The sequence below is a fragment of the Erithacus rubecula genome (genome assembly GCF_903797595.1).
Source record: "Erithacus rubecula genome assembly, chromosome: 25".
Classification (NCBI taxonomy): domain Eukaryota; kingdom Metazoa; phylum Chordata; class Aves; order Passeriformes; family Muscicapidae; genus Erithacus; species Erithacus rubecula.
Window position 1 is genome coordinate 1742699 of NC_136677.1, and position 18881 is coordinate 1761579.

The window sequence follows — 18881 nt, forward strand, 5'->3', positions numbered from 1 at the left end:
AAAATTCCTTTGATATTCACAAAATTCCTTTGATATTCACAAATTTCTTTTGGATATTCACAAATTTCCTTTGGATATTCACAATTTTCCTTTGGATATTCACAAATTTCTTTTGGATATTCACAAATTTCCTTTGGATATTCACAAATTTCCTTTGGATATGCACAAATTTAATTTGGAAATGCACAAATTTCCTTTGGAAATACCAAATTCAAATGAATGTTCTGAGACTGAGCGGGATAAATTTTTATTCTGAGCTTTCACTTTCATTCTCAGGACACAAAGATTGAGATTTCTCATTTTTTGTGTTCTAAACACCACAGAAAAGGGTTTTTTTTGTTCTTTTTTTGGTTTTTTTTTCTGTCTGCAAACCCCATTTAATACCCCAAAAATTTCTTTTCCTCACCACTCATCTCCACGATGTGTGCTGGGTGGGTTTCTTGTCCTGCAGCACAGGAATCTTCCAAAGAGAAATTTGGAGTTGGTAGAACTTTCCTTAAACCTTCCAAAAAAACAACAGTCTAGGAGAAAAATAATTCAGATTTTTACTTCTTTTTTACCTTTTTTTTCCTCTTTTTTAAAATGGCTGAAATCGAATTTAAAATACTTTATGTTTGGGATTTTTTTGTTGTTGTATTCTAGAATTTTCTAGAATTTTCTAGAATTTCCTTAAGCCTTCTAAGAAAACAACAGTCTAAAAGAAAATAAATTCAAATTTATTTTTTTTAAACCCTAATTTTTTTTTCGTGGCTGAAATAGAATTCAAAAGTACTTTATGTTTCTAATAGAATAATGTTTGGGGATTTTTTTTTTTTGTTGTTGCATTCTAGAATTTTCCAGAATTTGCTTAAACCTTCTAAAAAAACAGTCTAAGAGAAAAATCATTCAGATTTATATTTTTAACCTTATTTATTTTTTTCATGGCTGAAATAGAATTCAAAAATACTTTATGTGTGTAATAGAATAATGTTCAGGGATTTTTTGTTGTAGCATTCAAGAATTTTCTAGAATTTCCTTAAACCTTCTAAGAAAACAGTAGCCTAAGAGAAGAAGAATTTTTATTTAAATTTTTTTTTTTACCTTATTTATTTTTTCATGGCTGAAATATGATTAAAAAATACTTTACACTTGGGGATTTTTTTTTTGTTGTTACATTCTAGAACTTTCCGAGCCAAAGGAATTTGAGGCAGAGAGTGTTTTTTAAACCTTCTAAGAAAACAGTAGCCTAGGTGAAGAAGAATTTTTATTTAAATTATTTTTTAACCTTATTTATTTTTTCATGGCTGAAATATAATTCAAAAATACTTCACACTTGGGGATTTTTTTTTTTTTGTTGTTACATTCTAGAACTTTCCGAGCCAAAGGAATTTGAGGCAGAGAGTGTCAAGAGCAGGGAGTTGGTGGAAATTTCAATTTTTTTTCACCTTGCTGCCATTTCTGTGAGTGATGAAAAGTTGAATTTTTCTCCCTGCACAGCTGAACTCCAGGATGGATTTTTGTCTCCTCCTGCACTGAGAGTTGCACGTTTCCTCCAAACTCTGCGAGTGACAAATGCAGAGTCCAAGGACTTTGTCATAGCCTTGGAAATCTCTGGGGGCAGCACAAACCTGTGGGAGGAGAGGGGAAAAAAATCAGCAGAGGGAAAAATTTTAAAAATCGAAAATTGAAAAAAATAAAAAAAATTCAAAATTGAAAAAAAAAAACTTGAAAAAATTCAAAATAATTGAAAAAATTAACCTGTGTTAAAGCTGGAAAAGAGGTCAAAGCTCTGGAGAAAATACAAATAAAGCTCAAGGACTGTGTTGGATGTGGCAATTTTAACTTTTTTTTTGGAGTGTTTTCTGCCTGGTTTGGGAATTTACCAAATGTAAAAATGCAACGTGCAAAATTGAAATGTGCAATAAAATTTGAATGTGCAAAATTGAAAGATACAAAATTTCAATGTAAACAAAATTTGGATGTGCAAAATTTGAATGTGCAAAATTTAAACGTGCAAAATTTAAATGGACAAATACAACGTAGAAAATTTAAATATGCAAAATTTAAATGGGCAAAATTGGAATGTACAAAATTTGAAAGGACAAAATTTGAATGGGCAAAATTTAAATGTGCAAAATTCAAATGGACAAAATTTGAATGTGCAAAAATTTGAATGCACAAAATTTGAATGTGCAAAATTCGAAAGTACAAAATTTGAATGTACAAAATTTGAAGGTGCAAAATTTAAATGTACAAAATTTGAATGTACAAAATTTGAAGGTGCAAAATTTAAATGTACAAAATTTGAAGGTGCAAAATTTAAATGTGCAAAATTTGAATGCACGAAATTTGAATGCGCAAAATTTGAATGTGCAAAATTTAAATGGACAAAATTTGATTGTGCAAAATTTAAATGGACAAAGTTTGAATGTGCAAAATTTGAAAGTGCAAAATTTGAATGTACAAAATTTGAATGTGCAAAATTTAAATGCGCAAAATTTGAAGGTGCAATATTTGAATGCCCAAATTTGAATGCCCAAAATTTGGATACACACAATTTGAATGGCCACAATTGGAATGCCCAGGTACCTTGTGGGAGCAGTAGCGAGCCCATCCTCTCCTGCTCAGGCACTGCCCCTCCTGGTTTCTGGAGCTCGAGTCCCTGCACACGGGGTTGGATTTTCTGACACAGGATTTTCCATCCCTCCCAGAGCTCCTCAAACCGGGGCAGGGGCAGAAAAACCCTGCAGGAAAAAACACCACACAATCTCCCTCTGTGCCCGCTGTCAGTACTGCACTTTTTAAATTTTTTATTTTAATTTTTTTTTTTTTTTTTGTTAAATAGATCCTGTTCGACCAAAATATTTTCTCGTTTCGATGTTGTTTAATTTCAGGACGCGGAAATAATTCACGTTCTGAGATTGTGAATATTATGGCAATGAAATACAGTGCTTTGCATTTATTTCTGTGCTAATTTTTTACTTGTTACAATATGAATTTCAGCAAATCAAATTGATTATCTGATAATTAATGCAGCAAAATTCCAGCCTGAGGAATTATTAAGGAATAGGGGACAATTACTGCAGCAAAATTAAAACCTGAGGAATTATTAAGGAATAGGGGACAATTACTGCAGCAAAATTAAAACCTGAGGAATTATTAAGGAATAGAGGAAAATTACTGCAGTAAAATTTAAGCCTGAGGAATTATTAAGGAATAGGTGACAATTAGTGCAGCAAAATTCAAACCTGAGCAATTATTAAGGAATAGGTGACAATTACTGCAGCAAAATTCAAGCCTGAGGAATTACAGTGGAATATGTGAGTGAAAAATAAATAATTTCTGATAAATTATCCAAAATTACCTGCTGGACAATCTGGCAGGCTCTGCTCTCTCTTTTTGCACTGAGTCCCATTTTGGCATTCCTCATCATTTTCAAGCTGTGGCTCCCCATGGATACCAGGCAAAACTAGAAAAAAAGAGAAAAAAAAGAGGAATAAATCCATGGATTTATTGTCCTGAGCAACTTGAACTGATAAAAATGGGTGAGCAACAGAGGCATGAGCAGAGTTTTCCTTTCCTGCTGAATATTTCATGGTCAGGCAGAGTTCAAAGATTGGTGTGAAATATTTATGGGAGTAATTTGAGCCCCACAGGCTGCAGAGCAGAGCTGCTATCTGCCCAAACCAGGGAATATTTGTATATTCACATTATATTATATTCACATATATTGTATATATGGAATCATATATATATATATAGTCAATTTGTAGTAAGGCCAGGGATGTGCTAATTTATGATTTTAGTGTTTCCTCTTGTGTGGGCTCAAATTTCAGGGTCCCCACAGCAACCCTGAGTTTGGAAAGTCCAAAAATCCTCATTTACCATCAGTTAATTGAGAGTCAGGATTATCAATCCCTCAAATTCTTTTCCTGGAGTGGTACCAAAAAATAATAATAAAAAATAAATTGGTCAATTCCCACAGCAGAGGGCAGCCTGGTCCCTGCAGGAGGAGGGAATTGAAGCCACATTTTCCATTTCTGAGACCTCACCTTGATTATCCAGAAAAGAAATCCCAGCCCAGCCTACAAAAAAAAAAAAAAAAAAAAAAAAAAAAAAAAAATTGGTAATTTCAGTCTGAATTTTGCACCCTGCTTCTCTGATGTGCTCACTATCAAATCCACAGCCTAAAGCAAAAAGCTGATGAAAAATCAATGTATTTTCACTGGAGTTTTCAGTCTCTATTGCATGAGATTCATGTCATTTTTAGTTATTTTTAGTTATTTTTTAGTCAATTTTTAGTTATTTTTTAGCTTTTTAAAGCTATTTTTAGAGGGTTTTTTAGATATTTTTAGCTATTTTTAAATCCATTTTTAGCTGTTTTAAAGTTATTTTTAGCTGCTGTAAAGCTATTTTTAGCTAATTTTAGTTATTTTCAGCTAATTTTTGCCATTTTTAGTTCTTTTTCTTCCTGGCCATCAGGCTTTGAATTTATTTATTTGAATTCCAAGTCATCTGAACAAGATTTGTCTGTGAGACCCATTAGCAAGTCAGAGCCAAATTTTCATTTCATTTCTCTGTAAAATTTCACAGAAGTTTCTCAGCAAAAGGAGCCACCAGTGGAATTTGTTGATATGCAAATATTTGATGAGCATTTTTAATAAACTGTTATTTTTTTTCTTACCTAGACTTTATTTCCCAGCCATTGTTCACAGCAGGTTTTGGCTCTGCTGGAGGATTTTAATAACTCCTGGTTTATAATCACGTGAAGGGAAGTTGGATAAATGCTGAAATAATTTTTGGAGGTTTCTAGGGAAAGGCTGAGTAGTGAATTTTGGGACCAAGCCAAGGACTGGGAAATCTCTTTTTATTTTCTTTCTTCTTTCCATGGTTTATTTCTATTTTTTCCTTCTGTCTATTGCTCTTCTTGTTTATTATTTTTGGGGAATCATGATTGCAATGTTGTTTTCTTGGGGGAGGATCAAATAGACACAAATTCTGGCGCTTGGGATTGGATTTCTGTGTTAAAAACCAAAAAAAGAAACCACCCTGAAATCTGATTATTCTGATATAATCCTGAAAAGCCAGCTGAATCACAATTAAAATTTTAACAAATTAGGATGGAGGCCAAAGAGAGCTCAGAATTTATGGAAATCCCACGGACAATGGAAGTGGTTTATTTCCAACTAGTGCAACTATAGTTGCATTTTTGCAATGGGAATGTTTTACAGATGGATTAAAATATAAATTTTCTCTTTGCAGCTCTGATTCTAGGGGAGGAGCTGATGTGGGCACCCCCAAATTTATTTAGTCAATGAGATTTTTTGGGGGGTTTTTAACAGACAAGTGGAAATAAATAAGGAAGAAAAAGAAAATAATGAAGAAATAAACGAAACTGCAGAGCAGGAGCGGCCTCAGTGACAATGCAAATGTCACCAGGATGGATTTTCAGAGTTCCTCAGCTCAGCAAACATCACCTTGGCTCTGAGCTCCAAGAACTGCAGGGTTCTGCAGAAGTTTATCAGTCCCAGCATCAGGGCAGGGGTTGTGAGTAATGATTCCAGGGAAACGGGAAGGTCAGGAGTGGAAACACCTCACCTGGGGAGAGCAGCCCAAACTGGCCAGCCTGGAACCCTGGGTTATTCATTTATGCTGCTTTTATTTCACATAATCCCTGCTGTTTCCTGAAACCCTGAATTATTAATTTATGTTGCTTTTATTTCACATAATCCCTGCTGTTTCCTAGAGCCTCTCCAATAGGTGGCTTTTTCTTAATTAAAATTAATCATGTAAATTAATTCATTTCATTGCAACCCTCTTTTTAAAAATTTTTTATTTTTTATTTTTTTTAGTCCCATAGAACCTCTGAGGAAGGAGCAGGAAGAGCTGCTGAAGGAAGTAAAAACTCGAGTTTTAAGCAGGCTGTGCTTTACAGGCTCCAAAATGCTTCAAGTCTCAGGATTTGGGAGGATAAAAATATTTTTGGCCTCTGTGAGGAGCTTTGAAGGCAGGTTGGTGTGTGTTCCTCTGCCTCTAGCACCCAATTAGCTGCAAATGCCTTTCTAGAAATAATTGTGGAGGATTCAAAAACTCACCAGCAGCAGAGGGACCCAGGGGGTTTCATTTCAAACAAAGCAAACCCGGGCCAGAAATATCCCAAATCTGCCACGAGGTTTAGTGTCAGATCCTGCTGGGTGTTCATTCTGGATTTTCAAGCCCTGGTTTGGGGATTTCTGTGTGTGTGCTCCTCACCCCACACATTTTTCCTTTTTCTTTTCCCTTTTCCATTTTCTTTTCCCCTTTTCCTTATTTTTCTTTTTCCCTTTGCCCCCGTTTTCCCTTTTTTCCCTTTCCCCTTTTTTCCCTTTTCCCTTTTTTCCTATTTCCTTTTCTTTCCCTTTTCCCTTTTTGCCCCCTTTTCCCCTTTCCCCTTTTTTCCCCCTTTTTTCCTTTTCCCCTTTCCCTTTTCTCCCCCTTTTTCCCTTTTCTTTTCCCTTTTCCTTTTTTCCCCTTTTCCCTTCCCCTGCCTCTCCCCACCACTCTCCCTTTTGGAAATCCCTGCCATTCTCAATTTTCAGTTCCTGGGACTCCCTCCTCCAAATTCCTGCCCCCAGCTGCAGGAACACGCCTGCCTTTCAACTGGATCCTTCTCCCAACTTCCCCCAGCCACAAAGCAAGCAGGAAAAAAAAAAAATAAAAAAAAGAAAACTTGATGGGCGAGACTGCTCTGAAAAATCCCAAACCTGCCAAGGGGCTCAGCCTCTCCCTCTTCCCTGGCTCAGGATTTTGGCAGCTCCAGCCTGGCTGTCAGCACTTGGGGAGAGAAGTGGAGTGATGGGAAATGCAGAGGAAATGTCAATATTCCTTCCTGGGGGGCAGCTGTACATCCACAGTCCCAAAAGATTCTCCAAATGGATAATTTTCCATCCAAATGTGGATTATTTTCATCCCAATGTGGGTTATTTTCATCCCAATGTGGATTATTTTCATCCCAATGTGTTTTCCTCAGTGTCCCAGCCCCCTCACTTCTGGCTCTTTTCCTGGCTCCTCATCTTAAAAAGATCAGATTTTGTTTTGTTTGTCTGCTAGAAGGAATTAGTTGGTTTTTTTTTTTTTTTTTTTTTTTTAATGTAATTTATTTTCTCTGCCTGCCTGTGGTTTGCTGACAATCATGGCATTGTTCTGTGCCTGGCATTATCTGCTTTAGTGGGCAGCACTCCCTGGGCTCCTCAGCTCAGGATTTTGGGTTCTGGGAGGTGAGAAAATGTTTGGGCAAAATCCAGCAGCCTTGGGGAAGAGTCTTGGGTGCAATCACGGTGATTGCAGCAAATCATGGGACACATTTTGGGGGCTGGAAACCAAACAGGGGCTGTGGGAAGGAGCTGGATCCCTCCAGACCCTTCTGCAGGAATTTGGGTCCTGAAATTCCCTTTGGAATCAGTGCTGGAGGATTTCTGCCATCTTAAAAACCAGAACAACAAAACTTTCACTTCTCAGCTCCTAAACTCTCCTGAATTTCCTTTTTCCATTGTGTTCCTTCTGTTGTAAGCTTAGTACAGATAGAAAAGAACAGAAAAAACCAAATTACTGCATGAAATAAATGTATTTTCTTGAAATAAATGTATTTTCTTGAAATAAATGTATTTCCATGAAATAAATGTATTTATTGACAGAAAGGAACAGTGAAACAATGTAAAGCAATCTACTAACAATGCAATTACTGGATAACTGTGGTAGAATATTCTGTAGAAGCAAGCTCATCTCTGAGTATATTGAATAAATGATATTTATATGAGCAGTTTAATACTCCTGTCCTTTCACCTTAATACTTCCCATGACTAAAAGATTAATGGTACATTAATCTATGAATGTATTATTGTATGAATGATTAATGTATTATTAAATGACAGTTTTCTATGCTTTTTAAAGGAATCCAGTGAGAATAAAATCAGGTTTTTTTTCCTTGCTTATGGATGTTCTTCTCTTTGTTCAACACTGTTTCATCCTTGTGATGTGGGATTTTTTGGTCAGTTTATAATGAGAATAAAGAGCTGAATCTGACCCTTCAATCCCACAAAGTTCTTCCTTAATTGTCTCCAAATCAATACAAAGTTCAGTAAGAACAGATGTGAGTTAAAATGAAGAAAGAAAGAAGGATGAGCAGTGATGGGGGGACAGAGAGAAATAACCAGGGAGGAAAATATCTATAAAACCTGGGACAAAAAGAGAAAAAGAAAAGATTGCAGAGAACTAAAACATGAGGAAAAGCTTTGGAAGGAAGTGGATGAGTTCTGCAACTCATCATAAGAATAATATTATATTATATATTTTAATGAAATACTGAAAGATTATGAATTATTATGTCTCCCTCAGAGTAGAGAAAACACAAGAGAGAACTCTTGAGCTGTTCAGGTTATCAGAATCCCAGGCTGTGACCCAAATCCCATTGGAATTCACTTCAACACTGCCACTGACAGTTCATTCACCTTGTGCAACGTAGCTCTTGGAGCTTAACACTTAAGGAAACCCCATAACATGAAAATAACTTCTTTTTTTTCTTTTTTTTGTTTTTACAAGCAGAAAATGCAAAGGGTTCATTAAAAACATTCCCCAAAGATGCTGAGTACTTAACACTGGACCCTGCAGTGGCTTCACGTGGGAAATCTCCCATTTTCCTCAACAGGAGACACGTGAGGCTTTGCTGGATCAGTTTTATTTTTTTGGGTTTAGGTTCTGTAAAAGTAGAATTGCTCCCTATGTAGCAAACAGGGAAGTTTCATAGAAACCAGCAAACTCGCAACCAGAAGGTAAAATGAAAGCAGAGTCAGTCTGGGAAGAAATAATTCAAAATAAAAATGATCTAATTTGTAGTCATTCTGCTGAATTACTTCTGGCAGTACAGAATCATTTCAGCTCCTTGTTACTCTCCCAGCTTTGTGTAAAAAATGATCCTTCCAAAGCTGCATGTTTAAATTTTACAAAGGTAAAATCCTCTGTTAGATCTGTTAGAAAGGAGCTGATTCCAAAGACTTTGTCCCAGACTTCACCCACAATCCACAATCGCTGCAAAATTCTGATTGCATAATTAAAAACTTGACTTTTGTTGAGAAAACATGCTCAGCACGATGTTTCATTTTGGAAGGACTTCACTGTGAGACTTCCTTAAAGTGTGATCACTCCAGCCTTGGCCAAATTCAGAGCCAGACTGCAGAAAATATTAAATATAACTCATCAGGCTCTGAATTCCCAGAGCTTGTGTTTAAAATGACAGATTTTCAGTCTACCTGAATGTTGAATTTGGAGTGTGGAGAAGAATTTTAGACTGAAACTCAAGACTAGGCCCTGGCTGGTTAAAATCCTTTTCTTGGGCTAAACACCTGCATGAAAAATCATCAGAGCTTCAGACTGCAGGGCAGCTACACCTCAGACCTGAGCAGAGAAGCAGAAATTTGTGAGAAAATGAAGATCTAATTCTTCCTGGAGCAGCTAACACCGAATTCCTGGTGACAGCTGCACTCAGGATTCCCCTCATTCATCAGTTCTGGGTCCAGGTGAGATCTTTCCAGCAGTCAAGATATGATATAATCTAATTTATTCTATATTTTGCTGTCTGTCCTCTGTGAGCTGGTTGCTCACCAGATGCAGGTGAGGAAAGTTCTCAGCATTTCCCTGCAAGACAATAAAGCAGAAAATCTCAGCTCCATTCTCAGGCCAGGTGTTCCTGCTAAAGACACAGGAATTTTATTCCCCCATTTTCTGGCTGAGGAAGGAGGTTTGCAAAGAAAAAGAATTTTGGGCAGACCTCTGGGATAAATCCAAAGGTTGGGATGAATCTTTTCCATCAGCTCCAAGCTGTGGAGGTTTGAACCCAAAGGTTTGAACTCGATGATTTTGGGGTTTTTTTCCACCCTAAATGATTCTGTGGGGTGGCAGAGCAGGGAAGACACTGGACTGAGTCACAAAAACCCCCAACGACCTGAACTTCCCACCAAAAATACCTTTGAGAAGGACATCAAGGAGGTCTGGAGGTGCCAAGGAGCAAAGTTCAGGTAAATTATCTTCTTCTGGGAGAGTGGGGATTCCTCTGGGAGCATCCAGCAGGCTGCAGCTCTGTACAGGTGAAGAGACCCAGAACAGTCAATTCCCAGTTGAACTGCACTGAAATGATTTTTTTTTAAATTTATCTGCTGTGTTATCTCTCCTGTTGGGAGAACCTCATTGACTTGAACTGGGGCCTTAAGTCTGTATTTCTAATTGAAATCGTGTTATATTATTACATTTATTCCATGTTCTTTGGTGGCAACTCTTAACTGAGAGGCAAAAAAGACCCTGGAAAAGACAAAAGAGCTGTACACTTTTCAATTATTTTTTTTCTTTTTTTAAAGCACTGAATATTTTCTTAATCCTGGAGAATAATCCTGGAATTAGGCATTGTGTTAAGCAGCCATAGTTACCTCCTGGAGAACATCCTGTGCCTGGGGCTTGTGAGTCTGGAGCAAACACATGAGCTCTGTGTTCTCCTGCAGTCTGAGGCAGGCAGCGGAGGCTGGGCAGGAGTTCAGAACCTGCAGATGACAGCAAATGCAGGGCTTGCACCAGGGCAGGAGCACTTCAACCAGGCAGAGGTGCTGCTGTGACCCTCACCTGCAGCCGGGGCTCTGCTCCCATCTGCAGCAGGCACAGAATTCCCTCCAGGATTTGGTTTTTCCGCAGCCTGAGGAACCTCCCGGTGCTGCTGTCTCCAGCTGTGCTCTGGGATTCTGTCACCAGCACGGTGTGGGCGAGAGCAGCACAGAGCAGGGGTGTGAAACCTGCAAAGAACAGCCAGGGAAAAGTCAAACCCAGCACCTGAGCCCTGCCTGGGTGTCTGGGGTTGCAATTCAGAATGTGGCCAGAAATGTGTATTTATCACAGTGACCCTGATCTCCTGGCACATATTATCTGCTAATGGACCATCTTTAAACCAGCTGGGGCAATCATCTGCATCTTTCCCAAGACCCACCCTTCATCCAGGAGGTATCACCTGTTAATGGGCCATTGTTAAACTGGGTGTGGCAGCAACTCTTATCCCTGTGGGAGATATCTCCTGTTAATGGGCCATTGTTTGAAACTGGGTGTGGCAGTGATCTTTATCTCCTGGCACACATTATCTGCTAATGGGCCATCTTTAAACCAGCTGGGCAATCATCTTTATCTTCCCACAGCCCATCCTCCCTCCAGCAGATATCTCCTGTTCATGGCCAGTGAGTCCCAGTGCATGACTGATAAAATTCCATCATCCCACTGGGAGATGCTCCAGCCAGGGCAGGAGCCAAGCCTTTCCTACCCAGATAAAAACTGACATTTTGGACACCAAGGCACCTTCTTTCCACTGGATTCCAGAGGAAAGCCAGACCTTTCCACATCATCCCTGGACCTTCAGAGGAAACTGCACCTTCTCCAGGAGCACTGCTCCAGCTGAACCACATCTGCCCCTGCAGGAGGATGCAGCCACCATTGAATGGGACTGCTGCCACCACCCTGACTGACTGACGGGTGTCAGCTTGGATTCTGACTCTGGCAGGGTTTGGGATTGTTCTTTGTAGTACTGCATTTCTATTTTAATTTACCTAGTGAAGAACTGTTATTCCTAATTCCCATATATTTACGTGGGAGCCCCTTAATTTCAAGATTATAATAATAATTTGGAGAGAGGGGGTTTCCATTCTCCATTTCAAAGAGAATCTCCTGCCTTTATTGGCAGACACCTGTCCTTCAAACGAGGACACTGGGCCAAATTTGCATTTCTAGGTTTGGGGTCTAAGTCAAGCCCAGCACAGTTTCCCTCTTACCACAGTGGTCAGGCACGTCCACCTCCACACACACCCCGCTCTTCTTGCAGCTCTTCAGGACCTGAAATTGAGAATATCCAGTCAGATTCCTGACTTTTGGCTGTGCCAAAATATCCTTTCCTCCCCCAAATCCCTCTGTAACAATGTCAGACCAGAGTTAGATAGAAAATTCTGCATCATTTGAAAAACCAGAATGTGCATTAGTTGATTTTACCCCATTTTTGCCCAACATAAACAGCCAGTTTACCTCCAGAACTCTCAGATATCCATTCTCTGCACACAGGTGGAGGGGAGTTTTCCCAGCTCTGTCCTGCTCGTTGACATTGGCTCCCAGGGAGATCAGGTCACTCACCATCAGGTGCTGGTTCTTTTCTGCAGCAAGATGTAAAGCAGTCTGAGAAGGGAAGAAGGGCAGAAAGTTGCAGTGAAAGGCAATAATAATTTTAAAAAAACAACATTTTTTAGATAATGAAGTGGGAAGTTGGGATTTGTGCTCCATCACTCCCTCCCCATTCCCATTTTCCCTTCTTTCCCAGGACAGCAGAAGGATGTTTGATGTTAGGCTGGGGCATGTGATTAAAAAAATCACTTTTTTTTTTTTTCTTGGCAAATCAGCCTCCTACCCTTTCCTCTGCATCCTTCTCATCGATCTTGTTGAGGGATGCAAATTTCTGGGCCAGGGCAAAAGTCAGAGCTCTCCTTCCCTGGGCAACAGCCTTGTGCAGCAGCCTGGAAAAGAACTCAGTTGGGAACAATCAGAAGAAAAAAAGAGTGATTAACCCCCCCCCAAAGGAGTGGTTACAACATCCCAAAATAACAGGGAGAGTGTATTTTAAAGCATCAAACACCAATGCTGGAAAATACTGAAATCTTGGGATGTTTCTCAAAACAAACCCAAGGGTTTATTTCCCTCTACTGTAACAATGATGGTTTATCTGCCAGGATTTCTTGCTCCTCCCTTTTTGCTGTCATCCAATCCATGATTCCTCACTGCCCCAAAGTTCCCTGTTTGTACAGGGAAAAAGGTGCAAGATCCCTAAAAACTGACAGAAGGGAAAAGCTCTCTCTTAAAAGAAAAATTTCCAAACTGGAATTGAGTCCTGTGGGGGAGGAAAGTTCAATTTCCTCTGTTCAGTCTCATTCAACTACCGAAAACAGTAAATTTTCAAGAATGTCAACATTTCAAAAACTTCAAAAAGTTTCACTTACAAAATTCAGTTTCCACTGAATTTCATCTCCAAAAGACTCCATTGATATATCAAATATCAATAAATACATTTGAATGAATAAATTTAAAATTATAAATGTCCCCAGGGGACAGAAATCATATTTTGACAGAAAAATTGAGGACCTGTTGCCATTTTCATCAGGAGCCAGCAATTTTTCCTCTGGGATGTTCCTCAGGAAATTTTCCTCCCTGTGCAGCTGGAACTGGAAGAAGGAGAGGGCAGAGAGGTCCTGCTGGGTGAAGGAATTTGGGGGCAGCCTCAAATGTCCCTGCACATCTGGAGAGCCCCTGGGAGCTCCCAGCAGCACCTCTGCAGGGCTGGGGAGGGCAGGCGTGTCCTGGGATGGAGAATTCCTTGGAAAATCTTCCTGGGATGGAAAACTCCTGGAGAAACTTTCTTGGGATGGAGAATTCCTGGGGAAACATTCCTGGGATGGAGAATTCCTCAGGAAATCTTCCTGGGATGGAGAATTCCTGGAGAAACACTTCTGGGATGGAGAATTCCTTGGGAAAATTTCCTGGGATGGAGAATTCCTCGGGAAATCTTCCTGGCATGGAGAATTCTTTGAGAAACATTCTTGGGATGGAGAATTTCTTGGAAAACACTTCTGGGATGAAGAATTCCTCAGGAAACCTTCCTGGGATGGAGAATTCTTTGAGAAACATTCTTGGGATGGAGAATTTCTTGGAAAACCTTCTTGGGATGGAGAATTCCTCAGGAAACATTCCTGGGATGGAGAATTCCTCAGGAAACATTCCTGGGATGGAGAGTTCCTGGGGAAACATTCCTGGGATGGAGAATTCCTGGGGAAACATTCTTGGGATGGAGAATTTCTTGGAAAACCTTCCAGAGCGCTCAGGAGAGCATCCTGCATCCACCAGCCGCTCCCTCTGTGTCCCGTCCCGGGGAACATCCCGCACCTTTGGGCGCGCTCCCGCTCTCCCCGGCAGGAAAGCTCTGCCTGTCCCCGCAGGACGGGCTGGGAATCTCTCCAGCCGGGCTCGGGGTGAAGCTCTGCCGGGCTCTGCTGCCTTCCCCTCGGGCCAGCAGCTCCCTCCTGGCTCCCCAGGCGTTCCCAGCTCTGCAGATCCCGGGATATTCCCTGCCCAAACCCGCCTGGCAGCGGCTCCTCCCGCAGCTGGCTCTTGTTCAGATCCTCCTGCAGCACCTCCACCAGGATGTCGAGGTCCTCCAAGCCTTTGGGGGTTTGCCCAGCGCTCTGCTTGCTCTGAAACGGCAACAGGAGAAAGGCAGGGTGGAAGAAAGGGGAGGGAAGCAGGCATGAAGTGTCCTGTTCTCCCTGGGTGATGGAACAGGAATTCTGCCCCGGGAGCCTGGCACAGCGGGGCTCAGGGTGTTCTGCATACCTGCCTAAGCTGTTTCTCTGTATAAGGGTGAGTTCTTCTCTTCTCTGCTGGAGGAAAAAAAAAAAAAAAAAAAAAAAGGAGGGGGAGAAAACCATTTAGATTCCCGTTTAGATTCCCATTTAGATTCCCATTCAGATTCTCATTTAGATTCCCATTAATCCTGCCCCAGATAACAGCTGGATGAGCAAGAGGGTGGTGAGGCACAGCTGGAATGGAAGGGACCCAGCAGGGATCACTGCCCAGCAGTGCTCTGCCTCTTTGGGTACCTCACACTGAGGATCCTACTAGAAAAGGAGGCTCTGTTACCAAGTGAGGCGTTTCCAAACCTGTTTTTCCTGAGGATCCTTTGGTTACCATCTTCACTGATGAGGCTTCCTGGGGAGACAAAACCACCCAGCTTCAATGTGAGATGCTCACACGGAGGGGAAGGAGAAACACTGGCAAATATTGAAACATGGACAGAGTGAAATTGCCTCCTGTGCTATGGGGTTTGTTCAGCAGCTGCAGAGATTTGGGTAATTTATAAGGATTTTTACAGCAGTCTGGAGTTTATCAGCTCCTTGGGCTGTTTTTGCAGGTTCTGGAGCAATATTTTTATAATATTGGGCCATCTTTGCCTTGATTGAACAATGTCCAGCATCCATGGCATGGATGAGTTCCTGCAGCCTTAGAGCTGCTCCTAGCCCAGCCAAACTCTGAAATTTGGTTTATTCTGCACTTTTACCAAAAGCATTGATTTGGTGGCTGGAAGAGGCAGGTGTGACCCCCCCAGAACACCCAGGGGGAGGTGACTGTGTGCACCAGGATGCTGCAGCCCTGGCAGGAACCTTCCCAACCTCGGGGATTTCTCACCTTGCTGGGAGCTGGGTCCAAGCCTTTGGAAAGTCGGATTTTCCTCAGCAATTCCCGCACTGGCATCTTCACTCTCACACCCATGTAGCGCTTCTGAGGGGGATCAGAGCTAAGTTCAGAGTCTGGAAAAGTCACAACACGATGCTGAAAGTAACACAATTGTCTGAGCTGTTGGGGAAAGGTGGGAGGATGAGGTCAGCCTGGGGAGAGAGCTCTGATTCCAATGTTCATCATCAGTTCTGGGAAATTTCCACATCTCCCTGCTTGTTCTTTGGATCTGCTCAATGATTTTATTTTTTTTTTTAAATTAATTCCTCCTCAGTTTTCCTGCGTGCCACAGAGCATGGATTTGTTTTTGGGGAATGTGTCAGCAGTGTTCAGGTCTCTGCTTCTCTCACACTCTGATTTTTCTGTGTTGTGGTAAATCTGCCTTGGCAGTTTCCTGTGCTGTGGTTTGCTAAATTGTTATCAGTGCAACAACAAGGGGCAGAATTTGTTCAAAATTAAGATAGGGATGCTCTGTCCAGTGGCTCTCAGTGTGTTTGGAAGTTTTGGTGTGATTCAAAGCAAAACAATGATTTTCTGCACTGAAATGAAACAGTTATTTGAGAATATACCTCGTTGTCCAAACAGGCTCTCTCTTTGTCAAAACAAGCTGCTCTGTGATTGTTTGTGTTAGCTCTCCTTGCATCTGGTGCCTGCATCCCCAAACTTGAAAGACTTGCCCAGATTAGAAGCTTAAATCCATTGGCTTTTGAAATACCTTTTATGTAACACTGGCATTCACCTCCCTGCCTTGTGTGTCCCCCTACTTGGAATAATTTTATATAAAACGCATTCAGCGACAGGTATCACCATTAAAAAAATTACAGATTTAATGCATTAGAGCAGGGTTTTCCCAATAAAATACACCAAGGAGAAAGGCACAGCTCCAAGGAAAGTTTGGGAACACTTTGGGAACCAGAGTGTGGGATCCTGAGAGCAGGGAGTCACCCAGCAGCAATGCTGGGACAGGGAGCAGCTTTCTGCTCCCACTGGGAGAGGGAATAAGAGGCAAGAGGAATAAAAACAGCTCTTGTGATCAAACACAATTCAGGATTAAACAACACAAACAGCTTGGAATGAAAAAGGTGAATTGGGCCAGCAGCTCCTGGTGTTGTTAAATAAAACAGGAGGTGCCTGATTTTGTTGAATCAGAGTAAAATCTGCGTGTGCTGTGCTGGAATGTGGCTGGGCCCCGTGCAGGGAGCAGGGGAGCTCAGCAGGCAGGAGGGGTGCAGCTGCTGGATGTGTGCAGGAGGCAATCCTGGCAGGGGAACCAGCCCCACCAGATGTGGTTTCTTGTTGCGTGGTTTTGGTTGCCCTTCCCCGCTGCAGGCGCCGAGAGCTGACACCCCTCCAGCAGCAGGGAGGAGAATCCCAGCACAAATGGTGCCTCTGCAATGGAGATGGGGTGGCTGCTGAGATTTCTGGCACTTCTCAGTGTTTAACCTATCACTGAATAATCAAAACACTGAGAGCTCGAAAAGCAGAGTTTGTGTCTCAGACTGTTCTAGAATTTTTGCCTTTTTTCGTGGATTGGTGTTTTGAATTTACTGTTTGTAAAGTGTTTTAAAGGTTTCTTTGAAAAGGTTTGCAGCAAGCCAGTGAGATTGCTAATCTGGTGTTATCTGGGAAGAGTTTTCCCAGTGGTGGGTCAGGTATATCCTAGAGACTGAAGGACTCTGCAGAGGCAATGATTCACCCAACACGCTTTCCTGTGACTTTGAAATGTTAATAACTCAGAAGGTCACATCGATTACCCTGCTGCTAGTTCAGAACCAAAGCTGCAATTCAGAATGCAAATGAGCAGCAGAACACTGGAGATGGACAGAAATGATGGAATATTGGGCATACTCTGGAAACCAGAGCAATTTCTCACCCCAGCAGCAAAGCACAACAAAATCCAGCCAAGGCTGAGGGGGGAATGTGCTGAACATCTCTGAAATTGTTGAGTTTGGGTTGTGCTGCTCAGAGCCCCAGGTCACTGGGATTCATCAGCTGCTGCAAAATAGGAAATGGGAATAAAGATTTTTTTTTTTTTCTCTTACCAGCAGGAGCAGGAATCCCTGGAGGTTTGCATGGAGGAGGAGGAGGGTGGTAGATCTTGGGGCTCACCACGTTCAGCTCAGTTAATCCCGAGTCTGGCAGGGATGGGCTCTGCTGGAAGCAGCTCTTGGGACTGGCAGTTTCTCCAGGCAGAGGAGAGCCCTGGCCTGGGCTGTAGGCACAGATTTCACTTTCACTCATGTTGTGGTTGACAAGGAGTTCAGGACTCATGCAGATTGTTTGCAACATCTCCACTGTGCGTGTGCAGAAAATGATGAAAGAGAAGAGGGGAGGAAAAAAAATCCCTGTTCAGTTGTGTTAAAAAAAAATCAAAAATCAATCCAGTATCACAAGGAGACCATGGCAATGTAATTAATCCTCCAATGTAATTAGGTGAGTCCAGCTTCTCTGTTGTCTTTGGGGGCAAGTTCCAGCAGGGGAAGAATGAAAGCAGCCTTGGAATCCCAGCAGGCAGTGGAAGCAGCTTTTGAGAGTTTCTTGGCTGCAGTTCTGCTTTGCTCTTTATACTCAGGTAGGGTTTGGAGGACGGCAGCCTGGGAAGGCTCCACCCTCCTTCCTGACAACCCTGAGCAGCTGATGAATAAATGAGTTTTCCCAAGAAAAAGTTTAACTGTAAGTTGAATTTTTTTTTTCCTGCTGTATGAAACAGAGAAAATTAAATTTTCTGCTTCTGCACAACCTCTAACTTAGGGTAGTGCAAGTGAGTAAAGTAGTAGGAGATTCTTGATTAAATGTTTTGAGAATTCTCAAAAGTGGTTTTCAGCTGGGATAGGTTGATTTTTGTTCTCAGTAGCTGGTGCAGTGCTGGGTTTTGGATTAGCAGAAGAATATTTTTGGTACCAAAGTGATGCTGCAGTGTTTGCTCAGTTGTGCTTCCCCCAAATCAGGGAATTTTCCTAGGCAGGAGGTGCAGAAGGAGCTGTGGGGGAGCTCAGACAGGACAGCTGAGGGTGGCCAAAGGGACATCCCATACTGGAGAAAGTCATGCCCAGGATTTAAATTGGAGGATTGAGGTACCAATTTCAGAGCAGCAGCTGGTGGGAAACTGCCTTGTGATTATTGTTCTAATTGGGGTTTATTTATATCTCTCCCCCCCTCTCATTTCATTCAATTATTTCATTTATTAAACTATTCTTATCTCAACCATGATTTTTTTTTTTCCCTTCCCACAGCTCTCTCCCCATCCTGCCAGGGAGAGGGGGTGAGCTGGTGACTATTTGGTACCACAGGGGTTAAACTCTGGCAAATGGGGATGGACACTTCCTATAGGAAATCTATTTCCTTGTCACCAGATCTCAGTCTTAGATCTAAACTCCATTCCCATGTCCCTGGGAAATGGATTTCACCTTGTGGGCTGTGCCATTTCAACGGGAACAAGCAGATATTTCTCTTAAGTACCTAGATTGAAAAAAAGGATTATGATGTTATCAGCTGCATCTTCTTCCCTGGCTGTGTCCTGGAAAGCATTCCAGATTTAATCCCAAGCAATATCATCTTTGCCATCAGCCTGGGCA

At 41.4% G+C, this 18881-nt stretch overlaps 1 protein-coding gene across 1 annotated transcript; it reads right to left on the reverse strand.

Annotated features, from left to right (window-relative positions):
* Positions 1-8102: 8102 nt before the first annotated feature.
* On the reverse strand, positions 8103-17807 carry LOC306812302 (uncharacterized protein). The gene is made up of 13 exons (XM_079326799.1): positions 17349-17807; positions 15259-15380; positions 14733-14781; positions 14407-14453; positions 14111-14267; positions 13162-13615; positions 12434-12539; positions 12058-12204; positions 11811-11871; positions 10624-10790; positions 10434-10544; positions 9978-10089; positions 8103-9648 (listed from the first exon to the last, which is right to left on the reverse strand). Exons 1-13 carry the CDS (start codon positions 17593-17595, stop codon positions 9638-9640), a joined length of 1791 nt encoding a protein of 596 aa, XP_079182925.1. The 5' UTR covers positions 17596-17807; the 3' UTR covers positions 8103-9637.
* Positions 17808-18881: the final 1074 nt, after the last annotated feature.

Bases quoted from the DNA above. Each gene is read 5' to 3' on its own strand.
- LOC306812302 (XM_079326799.1), bottom strand. From the start codon at position 17,595: ATGTTGCAAACAATCTGCATGAGTCCTGAACTCCTTGTCAACCACAAC. The intron at 14,782-15,258 runs GTGAGAAATCCC...TTGTCTCCCCAG, and splicing joins TGGACCCAGCTCCCAGCAAG to GAAGCCTCATCAGTGAAGAT. The intron at 10,545-10,623 runs GTGAGGGTCACA...TGTCATCTGCAG, and splicing joins GAGCAGAGCCCCGGCTGCAG to GTTCTGAACTCCTGCCCAGC.